At 51.0% G+C, this 19598-nt stretch overlaps 1 protein-coding gene and 1 long non-coding RNA gene across 4 annotated transcripts; one reads left to right on the top strand and one right to left on the bottom strand.

Moving 5' to 3' along the window:
* Positions 1–591: 591 nt before the first annotated feature.
* On the bottom strand, positions 592–13808 carry LOC106979629 (uncharacterized). Its single transcript, XR_008293651.1, has 2 exons — positions 13547–13808; positions 592–1701 (listed from the first exon to the last, which is right to left on the bottom strand). It is a non-coding gene; the product is annotated as an uncharacterized LOC106979629 (long non-coding RNA).
* Positions 3020–19275, top strand: LOC106979628 (cytochrome P450 2F5). Of its 3 annotated transcripts, XM_027044641.2 has the most exons (11): positions 5780–5811; positions 5917–5981; positions 7186–7377; positions 7476–7638; positions 10364–10513; positions 13032–13192; positions 13510–13686; positions 14076–14217; positions 15059–15246; positions 15838–15979; positions 17444–19271. In XM_027044641.2, the coding sequence occupies exons 3-11, from the start codon at positions 7186–7188 to the stop codon at positions 17623–17625; spliced, it is 1497 nt and encodes a 498-aa protein (XP_026900442.1). In that variant the 5' UTR covers positions 5780–5811; positions 5917–5981; the 3' UTR covers positions 17626–19271. The 3 variants fall into 3 exon arrangements, with proteins under 3 accessions (XP_053066540.1, XP_053066541.1, XP_026900442.1); XM_053210565.1 differs by lacking the exons at positions 7186–7377; positions 7476–7638 and adding an exon at positions 3020–3155 and having other exon boundaries at positions 5680–5811; positions 17444–19275; XM_053210566.1 differs by lacking the exons at positions 7186–7377; positions 7476–7638 and having other exon boundaries at positions 5607–5811; positions 17444–19275.
* Positions 19276–19598: the final 323 nt, after the last annotated feature.

Genomic DNA, 19598 nt, shown 5'->3' with positions numbered 1-19598 from the left:
CTCTGGCAACCATCAGTTTGTTCTTCAGATTTATGGGTCGATTTCTCTTTTTTGTTTGTTATGTTTTTTAGAGTCCACATATAAATGAAATCACATGGTATTTGTCTTTCTGTCTGATGCATTTCAGACAGATAGACTTTGGGTCTATCCATGTTGTCACAAATGGCAAGACCCCATTCTTTTTTATGGCTGAGTAATATCCCATTGTGTGTGTGTGTGTGTGTGCGCGCGCACGCACACGCACGTGCACACGTGTATACACAACTTCTCTACCCATTCATCTATTGATGGACACTTGGGTTGCTTCCAAATGTTGGCTATTGTAAATAATGCTGCAATAAATGTAGTGCAATAAATTAGTGTTTTCATTTTCGGTGGGTAAATAGCCAGCCCTGGAATTGCAGGATCATATGGTAACTCTATTTTTAATCTTTTGAGAAACCTCCATACTGTTTTCCACAGTGGTTGCACCAAGTTTCATTCCCACTAACAGTGCACAAGGGTTCCTTTCTCTCCACATCCTCCCAACACTTGTTATTTCTTATCTTTTTGATACTAGCCATTCTGACAGGTGTAAAGTGATATCTGTGGTTTTTTTTTTAAGTTTTATTTATTTTAAGTAATCTCTACACCCAGCATGGGGCTTGAACTCACAATCCCTCCATCAAGAGTCATACGCTCTTCTGACTAAGCCAGCCAGGCTTCCTTCATTGTGGTTTTGATTTGCATTTCCCTGATGATGAGTGATGTTGAGCATCTTTTCATGCGTCTATTAGCCATCTGTATGTCTTATTTGGAAAAATGCCTATTCAGGTCCTCTGCCCATTTTTTATCAGATTGTCTGCTTTTTTAGTGTTCAGTTGTATAAGTACCTTATATATTTTAGATATTAACCCCTTATTGGATATATCATTTGTAAATATGTTTTCCCAGATGCCTTTTTGTTTTGTTGATGGTTTCCTTCACTGTACAAAAGCTTTTTATTTTGGTAGTCTCAATAGCTTATTTTTGCTTTTGTCTCCCTTGTCTGAGGAGATATAATCAGAAAAATACTGCTAAGGCAGATATCAAAGAGATTACTGCCTATGTTTTCTTCTAGGAGTTTTATGGTTTCAGGCCTCACATTTAGGTCTTTAATCCATTTTGAGGGGCGCCTGGGTGGCTCAGTCAGTTGAGCGTCCGACTTCGGCTCAGGTCATGATCTCGCGGTCCGTGAGTTCCAGCCCCGTGTTGGGCTCTGTGCTGACAGCTCGGAGCCTGGAGCCTGTTTCAGATTCTGTGTCTCCTTCTCTCTCTGACCCTCCCCCATTCATGCTCTGTCTCTCTCTGTCCCAAAAATAAATAAACTTAAAAAAAAAATCCACTTTGAGTTTATTTTTGTGTATGGTGTGAGAAAATGGTCCAGTTTCATTCTTCTGCATGTATCTGTCCAGTTGTCCCAGCACCATTTATTGAAGAGACTGTCTTTTCACCATTTATATTCTCAGAATGCATATTTTTTTCAAAATCTTATTTCACATGGTATTAGAAGACACTTATCTCATAACCAAATCCTCCCAATTTCTGATTCCTTTGAAAAGCCAGAGTGTATCCTTTGGGAGTCCCCATCACACTCCCCAACAAAACAATCCAGTGTGGCCCCTGAGCACAGCAGCCCACCTGGGTTTCCAACGCTGAATGGTGCTGTCCAGGTACCAGGTTCTGAAAAAGGAAAAACAAGTCTCATTGACAGTGCAGAGGAGCTCGGGGTCTGTGAGGAGTTCCCTTCAGCACGGGATGGTGACACTTGAGCCAGGACATCTCTCCCCAAACTCTCCCTATTCTTTGACCTCCAAGCTAGAGGTGAGAGCATATGACAGGAAACTTGGTTCATTCATTTATTCATTCAGCAGCTCTAGTAGTTCACAATCACCCAGTAGTTTCTGACAGTCAAGGTTGCTGGTGAGGGCCCACACCAGGCAGTTACAAAAAATTTCCTACAGGGGGCGCCTGGGTGGCTCAGTCGGTTAAGCGTCCGACTTCCGCTCAGGTCACGATCTCACAGTTCGTGAGTTCAAGCCCCGCGTCGGGCTCTGTGCTGACAGCTCAGAGCCTGGAGCCTGCTTCACATTCTGTGTCTCCCTCTCTCTTTGCCCCTTCCCTGCTCATGCTGTGTCTCTCTCTGTCTCAAAAATAAATAAACATTAAAAAAAAAATTTCCTACTGAAACGTCCAGTCCTATCGTTTACCCCTCTGTCTGCTGCCCTTCATCTCCATTCTCTGCAGCTGATGACTTTGTAGATGTGAGGCCCAACATCTCCCCCGGCTCTTCCTGAAAGAATGGGAGGCACATTCTGCAAATTAACTGACCAGGTACTGGTACTTTTTTCAAGTATCAAGGTCATGAAAGGCTGAGGAATTGACATAACCGTCATCCAGTATGACATCCATCCTGGATGCTGGGTGTCAGGGAGTAAGGACGGGGGACTCCCAAAGAACACAGCTCTGGATTTTCAAAGGAATCAGAAAATGAGGGGATCTGATTATGAGATAAGCAGTTGGTTGACTCAAGTCCTCTTCTAAAACCATGTAAAACAAAATTTTTTTAAAAAAATCTACATTCTAAGGGGATGCCTGTCTGGCTTGGTCGGGGGAGGGAGTGGCACGGTAGCATGCAACTCTTGATCTTGGGGTCATGAGTTCGAGCCCCACGTTGAGTGCAGAGATTGCCTAAATAAATAAGTAAACCTCAAAAAATCTGCATTCTAAGAATACACAATGGGGAATTTATAAATATTCATAAATTGGAGGAGCCTCAGAAGACACAAAAAACTAAACACAATGTGAAATTCTAGATGAAATATTGGAAGAGGAAAAAGGCCACTCATGGAAAAACATAAACTGAAATGCAGTCTATAGCCAGTAGTGTTGTACCAATGCCAATTTCTTTTTAATTTAATTTAATTTTTTTTAATTTTTTAACGTTTATTTATTTTTGATACAGAGAGAGACAGAGCATGAACGGGGGAGGGTCAGAGAGAGAGGAAGACACAGAATCCGAAACAGGCTCCAGGGTCCGAGCTATCAGCACAAAGCCCGATGCGGGGCTCAAACCCACCAACCATGAGATCATGACCTGAGCCGAAGTTGGATGCTTAACCTACTGAGCCACCCAGGTGCCTCTGTTAATTTCTTAGTTGTGTTCATTGTATCATGATCTTGCAAGAGGTTCTCATGAGGGGAAGCTAGGTGAAGGGGAAGCAAAATATCTTTGTACTCTCTGCAACGTCTCTGCACTTCTGAAAGCATTTCAAATTTGTTTGTTTGTTTGTTTGTTTAGATAAGGAGCAGGGGAGGGGCAGAGGGAGATGGAGAGAGAGAATCCCAAGCAGGCTCCATGCCCAGCACGGAGCCGGATGCAGGGCTTGATCCCACAACCATGAGATCAGATCATGAACTGAGCTGAATCAGGAGTCAGACTGAGCCACCCAGGTGCCCCAAATATATGATTTTATAAAAGACTCTTCAAATATCTGCCATTTTTTATCTTCCTCAGTGTCTTTCCACTGCATGAAAGCTTTTGATCAGATAATGAAAGGGAATTCTGAAACCCTTTAACATCATTTCCTTCATTAATTACCCTAAACCACAGCTCTTCTGAGTCATATTTATTGACCCCTCCTGTGTAACCTTCCCCTGAACCCCCTTTAAGGTAGAATGGCTTATAGGCAGAATGAAAGGCCACTTCTGGAACCTCTTAGAACTGTTGAGCTTGCACAGAGGTCAACCTCTAACCTCAGTTTCAGCATCAGAGAGATGGGTAGAGACAGGACATATGGCTAAACATCCTACCACCACAGGATACCCACACACACACACACACACACACACACAAAGAATTATCTCATCCGAACATCAATAGTGCCAAGGTTGAGAAACCCTACAATACATCCCTTCCTACCCCCATATTTCCTCTGTAGCAAGGAAAGCAAGTCAGGCTGCAAGAAGAATTCAAAGCCCCTTAAAAGCTCTCCTCATGAAGGCCACGTTCCCTAGTGAGGCAGTCCCATTGGGACTCTCTCAAACCAGTTCTAGGGTCAGTTATGGGCTTCAGATGGATCCAGTCCTGCCTCCTCCCCCAGAAGTAGGGGTAGATGCCAAGGGAAACTAGAGATATATAATCTCATAATTAAGCCTTCTTCCAGGACCTGCCCTAACCCACCTTTCTGAGATTTAAACAACAGCATGGGCCCCGCCTTCCTCCCGGCCATGTGCCTGAGACCTGGGGTGTCAAGTTCCCCAGGACCTTCAAGCACTTCCTCCCCCACCTCCATGGGAAAGGTGAACATGGTGTATACCCACACACCTGTGGGGGCACCCAGAGACCCACCTGGCCTCCCAGGCCCTTGACCTCAGGGGCTCTCTCTCCCATCCTATCTTCTGCCACTAGTGTCCTAGGCTCACTCCATGTTTTTGAAACCTTCCCTTCTGATCTGGCCAGTTACTGGGGCAGGTGCCCACAGCAGACATAGCTGGTGGGGGCTGAGGAGAACAGGGGGGAAGACTATGCGGGCAGAAGGCAGCAGGGGAATCATTCAAATCTGAGATCTGGAAGCACCTAGCTGGCTCAGTCAGTGGAGGGTGCAACTCTTGATCTCAGGGTTGTGAGTTCAAGCCCCACATTGGATGTAGAGATTACTTAAAAATAAAATCTTTAGAAAGGAAAAAAAAAACAAGGGGTGCCTGGGTGGCTCAGTTGGTAAGTGTCCAACTTCGGCACAGGTCATGATCTCCTGGTTCGTGAGTTTGAGCCCCGCATCTGGCTCTGTGCTGACAGCTCAGAGCCTGGAGCCTGCTTCAGATTCTCTGTCTCCCTCCCTCTCTCTCTGCCCCTCCCCTGCTCATGCTCTGTCTCTCTCTCTCTCTCTCTGTCTCTCTCTCTCTCTTTCTCTGTCTCTCTTAAAAATAAATAAATGTTAAACATTTTTTAAACAAAACCAAAAAAATACCCAAATCTGAGGTCCTTTCTCCTCCACTTCTCCCAAACCCTTCTCTCAAACCCTCCTCCTAAACCCTCCTCCAACTTCCCCCTACTTCAGTCCTGCCACTGCAGTCTGACTCATGGAGGTGTGAGACAGAAAGAGAAAGGGACAGAAAGAGAAAGAGACAGAAAGAGAAAGAGAAAGGGACAGAAAGACAGATGCTCGGAGACAGGAGGAGATGGTGGCTGAGAAAGATGTACAGGGAGAGAGAGACAGAGAGAAAGAGAAAAGGCATGGGGAGAATTAGAGACAGAACAGAGATGAGAGACAGAGACTCAGAAATGCAGAGGATGAGAGAACAAGAGAGACAGAGACCTAAAGAGAGACAAAAAAGATTCAGAGGCAGAAGCAAAGTGAGACAGATACAGAAACTCAGAGACAAACCACAAGAGACGGAGAATGGCCAGAGGGCTGTGAACAGGCTCCAGAGAATGGGAGAACTCCAGCCCAGGACAGAAAGGAACTTGCCTGAGGTCACATGCAGTCACAGGCAGAAATGAACTTGACCCCAGATGAATAGAACCAAGTGCCTAAAACACCAAAGAGACCCTGCCCCCACCCCTGGCTCATTTTGCCCAGCCCCAAAACCCTGGGTCAAACCCAAAACCAGACTCAGGGCTCCGAATGGCAAACAAATGGAGATTTTGCCCCACTCCAGGGAAAACGGCCACTACTGACCACAGGAATGGGTGTTGAGGTCAGCCCGAAAGAGGCCAGTGGAGGGTTCCCAAGGGATGGCACCCACCCAAGGCATCACTTCAACTGGCTGCAAGCCCGGGCCGCTCCCAAGGTAAGGTATAAAAGTGAAAGGGATTAAAAGTCACTGGGAAAACTGGGTGTGGAGGGGCATGGGCTGTGGACAGAGGTGATTTAAGAGCAGCCCCCTTCTCCGCAGGCCACAGAGCCACAGGGCACACGCCTGGAGCAGATCATATCTCAGCCGTCCTAGAAGTTCAGCAGGTAAAGGGCCAAGTGCGGGTCACAGAGGAGGAGGGTGGCTCTCAAGAGCAGGGTCATCAGCTTCATTTCCTTGTCACTACGATTGTCCGGGATCTCCCTTTTCCTCTTCTGAGGGTTCTCAGGGTCTCTGGGCCTGTGTTTCTGGGGCTCTCTCTGGCTTTGTTCGTTCATTTGACAAATGTTTTAAAGCTCACGGTAGGCTGAGCACTGGGTCTTGATCACTGGCTCTTTACCCAGCGGGTGGCATCTGTGGAATGAGCCCTGAGCCCATGGGGTCAGAACCCCTGATTCTTTTCTGATTCTGCCCCCTTCTCTGTTTCAGTCTGTCTTGGCCTCTATTTCTAGGTGTCTGTCTAATGTTCTGTGTGTGTGTGTGTGTGTGTGTGTGTGTGTGTGTCTCTTGCCCTTTCTCTACCTTTCAGTGCCCATCTCTAAGTCTCTCAGGAAGTGTATGTCTGTCTGTCCACCTCTTTCTGTCTCTAGCTCTGTGCCTTGATTTGTCTGTCTCTGTCCTTGCGTGTCTCTATCTCTTATCACTCTCTGTGTGAGAGTCAGTCTCATGATAGACGGCAGATGATGACAGACAGACAGATGATAGAGAGACATCTATAGATATTCCGATATCTTACTTGGTTTTTCCAAATACCTCATTATCTCCATGTGTATCTCTCTCTCTGTCTCCATCTCTCCATCGGTCTCTGTTCCGTTGCTGTCTCTCTTGCTGTTGGTCTTTCTGCATTTTGACTGCCTCTGCCTCTGTTTTCTCCTGGTCTCCATGCCCTTTCTTTCCTTCTCTGTCCCCACCCCTCACTTCTGTCCCCTCAGGCCTTGGTTGTTCCCTCTCCCTGCCTCTCTACCTCCTCCCTTCTCTCTCTCTCTTTTTTAACATTTATTTATTTATTTATTTATTTATTTATTTATTTATTTATTTTGAGAGATAGCCCAAGCAGGGGAGGGTCAGAGAGATAGGGAGAGAGAGGATCCCAAGGCGGGGCTCAAACTCAGGGAACCACGAGATCATGACCTGAGCAGAAATCAAGAGTCCAATGTCTAATCAGCCGAAACACCCAGGTGCCCCTCCTTCCTTTTCTTCTGCCCCCATTTCCAGGGTGTGGGGGAGGCAAGTCCCAGGAGCTGCAGAGTGAAGGGATCTTGCTCCCTCCCTGGTCCTGAGGGTCCTATGCTCTCCCACTTCACTCCCCAGATGCCTGTGGCTGCTTTCACCATAGACAGTATGAGCACAGCCATCTTGCTCCTGCTCCTGGCTCTCACCTGTGTGTTCCTGATGCTCAATTCAAGGGGCAAGAGCCGGCTGCCCCCAGGCCCTAGGCCTCTCCCACTCCTGGGAAACCTGCTGCAGCTTCGCTCCCAAGACATGCTGACTTCTCTTACCAAGGTGCAAGGACCTAGGGTTGGGTGAGAAGGGAGGAACAGGGGGAGGGTTCCCAGGGTCCCAGACCCTCCCCCGCATGACATCTGTTTTCCTACCCTCAGCTGAGCAAGGTCTATGGCTCGGTGTACACAGTGTACCTGGGGCCCAGACGCGTAGTGGTCCTCAGCGGGTACCAAACCGTGAAGGAGGCCCTTGTGGACCAAGGGGACGATTTTAGTGGCCGCGGCGACTACCCCACCTTTCTCAACTTCACTAAGGGCAATGGTAAGCCTGCTCCCCATCTTCTCCCCTCTCCAGCTCACTCCACATTGAGGGAGGGGATAAGGGTAGGGGACTGTCCTCCCAATTTTGGTGACACTCAGGGCTACTGATCTCACCAATGACACCAGCTGGGATGGAGCCAGACAGTGCTAGTCTAGGTAGACTCAGTTCCACCTTCTCCATCCCCAAATCCCACCACCATTTTGAAATGCACTTCCACACCAATCCCCCACCTGCGTCCAACTCCAGCCCCATTCTCATCCCAATCCCTATCTCTAGCCTAACCACATTATCAAATCTCCATCTCAGTCAAGTGGGCAAATTATCTGGCCCAGCCCACCTTGTCCACCTCAACCCAGTCCTTGTCAACCCTACCTCCATGTTCCCCATTCCAACCTCAACTTTCATCGTTACCTGCAACACTGACTTCATCTCCCTCCAACCTCCATTCCCATTATGAACCCTCTCCCAAACCCCACATTAAAATCTGTTATCAACCCCATCCTGACCATCAAACTGAACTCCACCATTATTTTTCTCCCCAGCCCCAGCCCTATCTTCTATCCCAATCACCCATTGAAGTTGCTCACTTCAGTTTCATTTTCAACCCTAATCAAACCGCCATCACCAAAACTAACCCCAGCACATATCCACCCAGCCCCAAGCTAATCTCAAGCCCAATCTACCAGTCTTTTCCATTCTATACAACTCCATTCCCATCAGCAACCTCAATTTATCATCAACCCCATAATCCCTCCTCCTCCCCCATTGTCATCCCATCCCAATCCAAACCCAGGTCCATCCCACCTAGCCAACAACTCACATCAACTCCAAACCTCTTCTATCTCAATACCCTGTCCTCCTTAGGTTTGGAAATCACTTAGTCTTCCGGGTTTCTTTCTTTTTTTCTTAAATTTTTTTTAATGTTTATTTTATTTTTGAGAGAAAGAGACAGAGTGTGAGCAGGGGAGGGATAGAGGGAGAGGGAGACACAGAATCTAAAGCAGCCTCCAGGCTCTGAGCTATCAGCACAGAGCCCAACGCAGGGCTCAAAGCCATGAACCATGAGATCATGATTGGAACCAAATCTGGACGCTTAACCGACTGAGCCACCCAGGCACCCTGTTTCTTTCTTTCTTCTTTTTTTTTTTTTTAACATAAATCTTTTATTCAGAGAAAGCCATAAGACAAAGCCCAATAAATGACAAGGGAAAGGGAGGGGGAGAAAGAGATAAGATTGGCAGAAAGTTGCTCTGATTGAAACGGGGATCCTGGAGACCTGCATCCTCAACTATCCTTCTCCCCCTAAAGAACCCCTGGGGCTCCTCCTGTCCCCTTCACTAGGTGGGTACCAGCTGCTCCAGGATTTGGAAGCAAAGAGCTCTAGTTGAAAGCAAGAACAGGGGCACCTGGGTGGCTCAGTGGATTAAACATCCAGCTCTTGATTTCAGCTCAGGTCATGATCTCACTGTTGGTGAGATCAAGCCCCACATTGGGCTCTGCACTAATGGCATATGGAGCCTGCTTGGGATTCTCTCTCTCTCTCTCTCTCTCTCTCTCTCTCTCTCTCTCTCTCTCTCCCCTCTCCCTCTCTCTCAAAATAAACTTTAAAACAAACAAACAAACAAAAAACCCAGCGCATTGAGTACACATTCCACCTTCATGTCCCCTTCCCGGTCTTGGTCTGATGACCTCACCCGTCCAGGTACACCAGGTACAAGGAAGTGGAGACAGTAGCGGTTTCTTTCTACTTGCCACACAGAAACCATCTGGATATATACTTTATCTGTTACTAGTTCTTCCTTACATAGTACAAAGGATAACAACAGGGTTCTGCTCCTTCCTGGGTGTGTGCCTTTGGACAAGTGGCTTCCTCTCTCTGACCCTGAGTTGGCTGGGATGAGAAAGCTGTTTGCTCCAAGTCAATGAGATAAGGCAGATGGTGCAAGGCAATCAGCGTCGTTTTTTCTTCTTTCGCTTCTAGTTCTCTGCTTGCTCCAGGGAAACCAGAGACAAACACATCGGGAGACCTTATCCTATTGTAGCCCCATCACCAAATTATGACCACCTAGCGTAGTCAGGGCTGGAATGGGGAACTGTAGGAGACCAGCGGCAAGCACCTGAGCCAGCCAAGGGAGGGTCAGCAAGGGCATCGCGGAGGAAGGGACCTCTAAGCTGAGACCTAAAAGATGAGGCCCACCATTCAGGAGCAGACAGATGTTGAAGAGTGTTCTGGTAGGACTAGCCTGTGCAAAGACCCCGAGTCCATGGAAAGAAGGTTCCTAGATGAAGTCCTAATGTTTATTTCTCTTGCTTTTCTCCCTCGTTTGTGCTTTCATTAATTAATAAGCAATCACCAGCACCTCCTGTGTGGTAAGGTCGGTGCTGGACAATGCTAGGGACAAGGTGGTGACCAAGACAGCCCCTCCACCCCCCATCTTCACAGCTTAGAGAAGGAGATAGCCCTTCTCTATGGTGATGGTCCAGAGTGATCAGGTCTGTGATGAGGGAAACAGAGAGATCAGGACTATGGTGAGGAAGCCCATGGCCCTAGGGAAGCTCAGAGAAGGCACCTGACCTGGCCTGGAGGGTTAGGAAGGGCTTCCTGGGAGGGGGTAGATTCCACACTCTGAGTCTCTCCCCCAGAAGACACCGGGAAAGGGGACTCAGGTGGCGGCGGTCTTGGAAATAAGCCATCAGTAGAGCTGGCCCCTCCCCTTCTCACCAGGCCTCGCCTTCTCCAATGGGGACCGGTGGAAGGCCCTGAGGAGGTTCTCCATCCAGATTCTGCGGAACTTCGGGATGGGTAAGAAGAGCATCGAGGAGCGGATCCTGGAGGAAGGCCGCTTCCTGCTGGCGGAGCTACGGAAAACTGAAGGTTGGTCCTCAAACGCAGTTGATACGCCTAACTCACATCCATCTTACTTAGTCATCAGGACTGCCAGAGAGTGTGGGCCTGAACTTAAAACTGCTGGAGGCTCCTCACTTGGCCCACGGTGAGAGTGGTGCCCCCTGGAGGTGGGTCAGCTGCAGGTGCTATGTTCTCTGAGGTATGGCAGCAAGACGGGTTATGTGGTGGTTGATCCGTTGCGCTGTCCCTGCGTGGTATTCTGAATGCAGTGTGTATCATTGTGGTGGATGGTGATGATGATGATGATGATACTTTTTTTTTTAACATTTATTCATTTTTAAGAGAGACAGAGCGCAAGCAGGGGTGGGACAGAGAGAGAAAGAGACACATAATCCACAGCAGGCTCCAGGCTCTGAGCTGTCAGCACAGAGCCCGACACAGGGCTCGAACTCACAAACTGTGAAATCACAACCTGAGCTAAAGTCGGACGCCCAACCGACTGAGCCCCCCAGGCACCCCATGATGATGATACTCTTGACACCACACCACTTATGGGGGCCCTGTGTTAAGCACACTTTCGTGCATAAGCCCCTGGAGCCTCAGAACGATCCATTTTGCAGAAGAGGAAACAGAGGCATAGAGATCAACCAACTGTCTTGAAATGATCAAGCTAGTCAGTGGAGAAGCAAAGGTTTAAACCTGGTTCTTGCCGACACCAAGGTCCACACTTTGCACATGAATGCCCGTTTACTGAGTACTTCCTGAGACCAGGGGCTGTACTAAACTCTTCACACATATGAACACATCCCACATCCCCTGAAACCCTAGGAAGCTATTACAAGTGATGAACCTCAGGCCCAGAAAGTTTAAGTCATGTGCCCAGGAAGTGGCAGAGCTGGGGTGTAAAACCCAGCTCAAAACTGCCCACCCATGAAAAAAAAAAAAGAGTTAAAAATAAAGACACTTACATGGTGCCTACCATGGGCCAGCACTGTTCCAAGAATTTCGTGTATATTACCTCCTTGAACAATCACCCAAACCTAAGCAGGAGTCCTATTTTAAACCCCATTTTACAGGAGAAGAAACTAAAACACAGAGAGGCAGACAGCCCTCTACCCTGATCTCCAAATCTTGCTGGCTTTTGACAGGAAAAAAAAAAAAAAATGATGCTGCAGGGTTGGAATGATGGCATGCAAGTAAAGGAATAACTGCCTGAGTTAGTTTCCTGTAGCTGCTATTTAAAAAAAAAAAAAAGGGGGCGCCTGGGAGGCGCAGTCGGTTAAGCGTCCGACTTCAGCCAGGTCACGATCTCGCGGTCCGTGAGTTCGAGCCCCGCATCAGGCTCTGGGCTGTTGGCTCAGAGCCTGGAGCCTGTTTCCGATTCTGTGTCTCCCTCTCTCTGCCCCTCCCCCGTTCATGCTCTGTCTTTCTCTGTCCGAAAAATAAATAAACATTAAAAAAAAAAAAGCCACAAACTTAGTGACTTAAAGCAGCACACATTTACTCTCTTACAGTTCTGGAATCCAAAGTCTAAAACTAAAACGGGTGGGCAGAGCTGACTCCTGGAAACTCTAGGGGAAAATCCATTTCCTTGCCTTTTCCAGCCTCTAGAGGCCACCCACGTTCCTGACCTCGTGGTCCCTTCCCCTCTTCTTCAAAGCCAGCAACACAGCATCTCCCAATATCTGTATTTCTATCTCTCTCTCTCTCCCTCCTCCCTCACTGTCCCTCTCCATCATCACATCACCTTTTCTTACTCAGACCCTTCCGCCTCCATTGTAATTACATTAGATCCACTCGGATAAGCCAGAGAATAATCTCCCCATCTCAAAATCCTTAATTTAATCACAGGTTCACAGGCTCTTAGAGATTAGGACATGGACATTTGGGGAGGGGGGGCATTATTCAGCCTACCACAGCACCCCGGCTTATACAGGCTCAGGATGGGCCAGGCCACACTTCCAACTCCTTCCACCAGCCCCATGAGGAGAAGACTGTCACCAAGCCCATTTTACAGACGAGAAAGCTGAGGTTCAGAGAAGGGAAGTCAGTTTATCCAGGTCACACAGAGATTAACAAACCAAGGCCAAGTCCAAACTGTATCTATCTAACTCCAGACTCAGTTTTCTGGGCCGTGCTGTGTGCCATGGCCAATGGGCTATTTTCTGTGATCCCTTCAGTGGTCAGACCACTGGGTGTTAGGGGTTGTGTCGCTGTGTCACTGCTGGCTGAGGCTGTAGTGTTGTCAGGCGCTGACGTGGTATTGTGTTGTGTTGTTTATTGCGTGTGTTGTCTTGCGTAGTGCGTGCTGCGGGTCGGATGGCGAAGAGGAGCCTGTTCCGTTGCTTGGTTGTGGTGTGGATGTGCCGCAGGGCCTTGTGGGTTCTGCGTTGCCAGGTACTCTTGCGGTTGTTTATGACGCATGCTGGGTGGCCAACGAGCACTTGTTTTGTGCTCCAAGTGACCTTGCCTCGTTGTACTGCCATTCAGGAATCCGGTGTGTTGCACAATGTGCCCCTTGACTCATTCTGCCCCTGACCCTCAGGCAAGCCCTTCGACCCCACGTTCGTGCTCAGCCGCTCGGTGTCGAACATCATCTGCTCTGTGATCTTCGGCAGCCGCTTTGACTACGACGATGAACGTCTGCTCACCATTATCCGCCTCATCAATGACAACTTCCAAATCATGAGCACCCCCTGGGGAGAGGTCAGGAGGCCTAGTTGGCGGGGGTACAGGGTTGGGGTTCGTCCTGGGACATAGGGGAAACAGCGGGCGGGGAAGAGGTGCGCTTGACCCTGTCTGGCCCCGCCCTTTCCCGTCTGGCCCCACCCCGCCTAGCCTAAGGTCACTCTCTCCACCAAGTTGCCACAGAGTCCCCGCTCCACCTCGGCTTCTCCAGAACCTAACTGACCCTCAAGACTCCGCCCGCCCGTGCCTACCTGCTCCGCCCTGACCTCACCGGCCTCTGCCCCCCACACACTGCCTGATCCTCCAAACCCCTCCGACCCTCCCCCCACCCCCAGTTGTACAACGTCTTTCCAAGCGTCCTGGACTGGTTACCTGGGCCGCACCGACGCCTTTTCCGGAACTTCGGGCGCATGAAGGACCTCATCGCCCGCAGCGTCCGCGACCACCAGGACTCCCTCGACCCCAGCTCTCCCCGCGACTTCATCGATTGCTTCCTCAGCAAGATGGCACAAGTAAGCCCGGCCTGGAAGTCTCATCCCTGATCTGACCTGCTGCCCCAGCCTCAAGCCAACGAGGATCCCGGGTTGAGCGGGTTTGAGAATGATCTCCCTGCCTCCCGGGAAGTGCAGTTAGAACTCCCCAGAGCCACTGGGGGCCACGGCCCGCCCTGATTAACAGCTCATTAAGAAGTCCCTAAGGCTCTGTTAATTGTGGGCCCTGCGGCTGAGATTTTCTCTAGCCGGCCCTTACGCACTCCCCAGCTTCCCCGACCGAAAGAAAGTTAAACAGAGGAGGGACTGAGCTGACACCCAACAGGGGTTGTGCAGAGCTGAGCCTGTGGTCAGTGTCCGGGCGGGATCTCCTGGCCCGGGCTCGTATCCCCGCCCCTCAACCTCCGCAGGAGAAGCAAGACCCGCACAGCCACTTCCACATGGATACCCTGTTGATGACCACACATAACCTGCTCTTTGGGGGCACCGAGACCGTGGGCACCACGCTGCGCCACGCCTTCCTTGTGCTCATGAAGTACCCAAAAGTGCAAGGTGCGCGCGCCCCAAGCCTGCCCACAGCGCCAAGGGCCACACCCGCTCCGCACGCGTGCCCCACGGGCCTCAGCTCGCTCGCCTCGAAGCCCCGCCCAGCATGCCAGACAGCCCAATCCTCCGGCTTACGCCCGGGACCCACAGCCAAACCCACAAACCCACACGGAGGCCCAGCCCACCCACACGGTTCCCGCGGTCCACACAGCTTGCCGGACCCCGGACCCCGGACCCCGCCCTCATGGTCTTGCTTTGCGGCCCACCTCTGACCCTGACCACCCAGCACGCGTCCGGCCTCGGAGCCGGGATCTCCCAGTCCGCCTAGAGCCTGGCCCTGAGCCTCAGCCGCAGGGCCAGCCAGGAACCATTAGTCTGACCCACAGAGTCTGACCACCTGCCCACACAGCACGGTCTGCGACCCCATCTCGCCCAAACCACGCCTCTGGGCAGATCCCGGAACCCTGGCCTCCCGCACAGAGTCTATTAGGGTCCACGCCGCCTGCCGCATCCGGGATCTCTCGGAGCTTACGCACAGCCCACCCATTCGACCCACCCCCCAGCGGGTCAGGTCCTCCCGTCGGGGACCTGGACTCCAGGCAGCCCCTAAGCCCCTCCCGCCCAACCCCGCCCCTAGGAGCCCTTGCACCAAACAAATTTTCGTCCTCACCTACAACTCTCAAACCAACCCTTCCCTCCGTGGCCCCCGCTAACCCCCACAGGGACCTCTGCAGCGGCCCTCCTACTGCGACGCGGGGTCTGGACCCCGCCCACACAAGCATACCCCGCTCCCCAGCCCAGTCGAGCCCTCTGGTACCCCCGACTAGGCTCCCCTCTCCACCTGCAGCCCGCGTACAGGAGGAGATCGACAGCGTTGTGGGACGGGCGCGGCTGCCGGCGCTGGAGGACCGAGCGGCCATGCCTTACACAGATGCGGTGATCCACGAGGTGCAGCGCTTCGCAGACGTCATCCCCATGAACTTGCCGCACCGCGTCACCCGGGACACAGCCTTTCGCGGCTTCCAGATACCCAAGGTGTGCTGGGCATCTGGCAATGGACAGCTGGCACACTAGAAGAGGCATCCCAGATTTGCTCATGGCTTCCGGGGCTCTAGCAAGGAGGATCCCAGGCCCTAGCAATCAGTACCCTGGGCCTTAGCGACTGGCATCCCAAGCCCCAGCAACAGACATCTGAGGCTCTTAAATCCAGAGCCTCAGCCCCTTCCCAAGACCCTATTCGGTACTGAAATGGACTGGATCCTGACCCTGAACTCCAGATCTCTTCCCCATGATGGGTTCCCTAACCCCTCTCCAGCATCCCCAGGGTCTAAGACTTCATCCTGGGGGTCCCCTGTGCCTAAGCACTGTTCTGAGACCTCTCCCTCTTCCCAGAAGCCCCAAACCTGCTCTGACAAGGGGAGGTATCCCCCATCCCTGTGCACACAGCTTCCAGCACCCACTTGGGACCCCAGACAGTGACACACATTTCCTGAATCCCTGATGGAGTCCTATGCTTCACATCGCCTTCTCAAGTCCCTGGGACCTCCAGCCCGGTCAAATAGAAGTTTTAGCTTGAGAATCTCCCAGATTTTCTACCCCACTGATTCTGCCTCCCTACTCACACAGGGCACGGATGTCATCACCCTCCTTAATACAGTCCACTATGATCCCAGCCAGTTCCTGACGCCCCAGGAATTCAACCCTGAGCATTTTCTGGATGCCAATCAGTCCTTCAAGAAGAGCCCTGCCTTCATGCCCTTCTCAGCCGGTGAGAACCACAGGGGCAAGAGTCAGGGTCTTTGGGGCCCCATATTCCTACCTACATTCCTCAGTCCTTTTTTTTTTTTTTTTAATTTTTTTTTTATTTTGAGAGAGAGAGAGACAGGGCACGAGCAGGGGAAGGGCAGGGAGTGAAGGTGAGAGAGAATCCTAAGCAGGCTCCCCTCTGCCAGCGCAGAGCCAGACTTGGGGCTCAGTCTCACCAACCCCCAGATCATGATCTGAGCCGAAATTAAGAGCCGGATGCTTCACGGACTCAGCCACCCAGACGCACCGCCCCCCCCCCCGCCCCCGACACCTTTTTTTTTCTTCCGTCCTAATTCCACTCTCAAACCCTCTCACTTCTTCATCCCACTGCATCCTCATGTTCTCACTCCGAACTCTGTTCCTATAGGCAGATAATGACTAAAATCCTTGCGGAGGGAAGCGGGGAGGCAGGATATTAATTCAACTTGGGAGGGGGTCACCGTCAGCCACTGGGTAGCGCAGGTGAGCAGTTCTAGTTTTCCTTGGCTTTGGTCTTTATCCTGCCGAAAAAATATCTTTCCTGTTCAACCCAGTAGCAGAAATAAAAAGGAGGGAGGAGGAATAATAATAAGCCACTTACATATTGTCTACTCTGTGCCAGGCAAAACTTTTAAGAAGACCTATTAGAGTGGTGGCTAAGAGTTAGGTTTTACAGCCAGACCCCAGCTCAGTCATCCCCCAGCTACAACGGCCTGGAATATGTTACTTCACCTCTCTGTGCCTCAACTTCCACGTCTATAAAGTGGAGAATGATAAGGCCCACCTCTTGGAATTATTATGAGGATTAACTTAACATCAGTATACTGCCTAGAGTAACCTATGACATGCAATGACCTACATGGCATCATATTCTCATTTCTTTACCTGAATTTACCATTCACAACACTCTAATGAGGTACTATTATCATCCCCATTTTATTTCATTTCACTTTTTTTTTAACGTTTATTTATTTTTGAGACAGAGAGAGACAGAGCATGAACGGGGGAGGGTCAGAGAGAGGGAGACACAGAATGTGAAGCAGGCTCCAGGCTCTGAGCTGTCAGCACAGAGCCCGACGCGGGGCTCGAGCTCACGGACCGCGAGATCATGACCTGAGCCGAAGTCGGCCGCTTAACCGACTGAGCCACCCAGGCGCCCCTCATTTCACTTTTTATCATCCCCATTCTACATACCCAGAAACTGGTTTACCCAAGATCACAGAACTCGTAACTGCAGAGTCGGGATTGGAACCCGTGAACTCGCCCTTGTATCGTCGGCCAGATCCTTCTTGGTCCCGGATTTAAAGCACCTTTACAGATCTTTAGATGGGTGGGTCTGTGACGTCTCCAACCATTAGCTTCATATGTTTTTCTCCGAGAATTTGGGACCGGAGCCCCTCACCCCGTCTCATCTCACCGCTCCTGGGCCACCTCCCCACCCCCGCAGGTCGCCGAGTGTGCCTGGGCGAGTCGCTGGCGCGCATGGAGCTCTTCCTCTACCTCACCGCCATCCTGCAGAACTTCTCGCTGCAGCCGCTGGGGGCGCCCGAGGACATCGACCTGACGCCGCTCAGCTCCGGGCTCGGCAACTTACCGCGGCCTTTCCAGGTGTGCCTGCGCGCGCGCTGACGCCGCGGCCCTTCCAGATCCGCCAGGGAGCCGGGAGGCCCGCCGTGGGGCTGGCGCCGTCCTCTTCTCGTTCCAACTGTGCCCGTGATCCCTCTCGCTGTCACACTCGCTTCCCCGCACCTGAGCCTGCCGCCTACCGGTCCGTCCGCCCCCCATCTCGACCTGGTCGGCGCCCCCCAGAAGCAGAGAAGCGCAAAGGGAAGGGGAAGTGCTTGCCTCGTTCCTATTGCGCGCCCTCTTGGGGGCCGTTTGAATCATTTTCTAGTAAATTGTAAAAGATTCCAACTGCCTGGGCTGAATTATAGAGAGGACGGTCCCCCAGGATGGGGGGAAGGAATGTCTGGCTGCAGAGAAAGGAGACACCAAAGTGACCGGTTCTACCGTCACCCTTAGAGTGGCTAAAAACTGGGAGAAATTGTTTCCCAGGGTAATAAGGGCTGTGAGGCCTGACGACAGAGAGGCAGAGAAACCCAGGCAGAGAAAAAGACAGCAGTCTAGAGACATAAGGATGCGGTCGGCCCAGAGATGCGGTACAAAGGTGGAGATACAAGCAGGAAGAACATGAGAGACTGAGCGATAGACACACAGAGACTGAGAAATAACAATTACTCAAACTTACACAGTGCTTCCTATTCACTCTAAGGCCCCGTTTAAATCTCCCTGTGAGGCAGAGCAGCATGTTACACTTTTAGAGACTCAGAGAGATGAAATGCCTTGGCCAAGATCACACGGCCGGAGGGCGACAGAGCTGGGATCAGGATGCAGACTCCAACGCTGGTCCCCTCCACCTCACAAGTCAGAGACACAGAGCAATGCAGAGGGGTACAGGGACGGAGAAATGGGGAGACAGAGAGGAGAGAGAGAGACAAAGAAAGAAACAGAAATGGCCAGAGAAAGCCAGAGAAGGGCAATGAAGGGGGGAAGGGAGGCACCAGGAAGCCTGAAAGACTATTCCCTTGTCTTGCAATGTCTCCCTTTGGGGTAGGGATAGCAGTCCCAGGCATGGGGCCTCCCAACCTGAGACTGGGCTTGTTAGCCTGACATCCTGCTGACAGAAGCTTTTCTCAATGAGTAGGCAGGCATCTTAAGCTCCAAGGAGCCAGAGTCAGAGGGGCGGTGGCCCCCCAGCCATGGGCGGAGGTGGCTTAGGTGACCGTACCCTAAATGGGGCCTCCCCAAGGCCATCCAGAAGCTAGGACACAACACACTCTGCTGAGACTTATAGGCGGTCCCCACACGCATAGGCGTCGGCTCCTTAATCCCCATGCTGTTCCCACCACAGGCCAACAAGAGTCTGCCCCAAGGGCCCAGGCAGGGACGCAGAGGTGGAGAGAGAGAGGGAGAGACTCAGAGGTCCCAAGAAAGAAAGATGGGGAGACAACAGCAAAGAGAAACACATGGAAATACTGAAAAAGAGTTGGAGAGAGACAGGAGAGACCAAGAGATGCAGAGACAGATGGGAGAGATCATGAAAACCAAAGACCAGGAGTGAGACAGAGACAGTGGACAGATGCTCAGAGAGAAGGAAGACAGGAGATGCTAAAAGAGATAGAGGGGTGCCTGGGTGGCTGAGTCAGTGAAGCACCCGACTTCGGCTCAGGGCATGATCTTGAGGTTCATGAGATCGCACCCTGAGTCAGGTTCTACACTGACAGCGCAGAGCCTGCTTGGGATTCTCTCTCTCCCTCTCTCTCTGCCCCTCCCCTACTCATGCTCGCTCTCTCTCACTCTCTCTCTCTCTCAAAATAAATAAACACACACACACACAAGATGAGACAGAGACACAAGAAGAGAGACAGTCACAAGGATTCAGCAAGACAGAAACTGAGAAAAATAGAGTCTAAGTTAGAGACAGAAACAGACAGAATTCGGGATACAGAGAGTCATGCATTGGTTCAACACTTACTGAGCCCCCACTGTGTATTTTAGTGCTGGGGATACAGAAGTGAACAACAAATGCCAGCTCTTGAAGA

This window comes from Acinonyx jubatus, chromosome E2 (genome assembly GCF_027475565.1).
Source record: "Acinonyx jubatus isolate Ajub_Pintada_27869175 chromosome E2, VMU_Ajub_asm_v1.0, whole genome shotgun sequence".
Lineage (NCBI taxonomy): Eukaryota > Metazoa > Chordata > Mammalia > Carnivora > Felidae > Acinonyx > Acinonyx jubatus.
The sequence above is the reverse complement of the archived record's forward strand: the minus strand, read 5'-3'. Positions and strand labels throughout refer to the sequence as shown.

Bases quoted from the DNA above. Each gene is read 5' to 3' on its own strand.
- LOC106979628 (XM_027044641.2), top strand. From the start codon at position 7,186: ATGCCTGTGGCTGCTTTCACCATAGACAGTATGAGCACAGCCATCTTG. The intron at 10,514-13,031 runs GTTGGTCCTCAA...CCTGACCCTCAG, and splicing joins GGAGCTACGGAAAACTGAAG to GCAAGCCCTTCGACCCCACG. The intron at 13,193-13,509 runs GTCAGGAGGCCT...CCCCACCCCCAG, and splicing joins TGAGCACCCCCTGGGGAGAG to TTGTACAACGTCTTTCCAAG.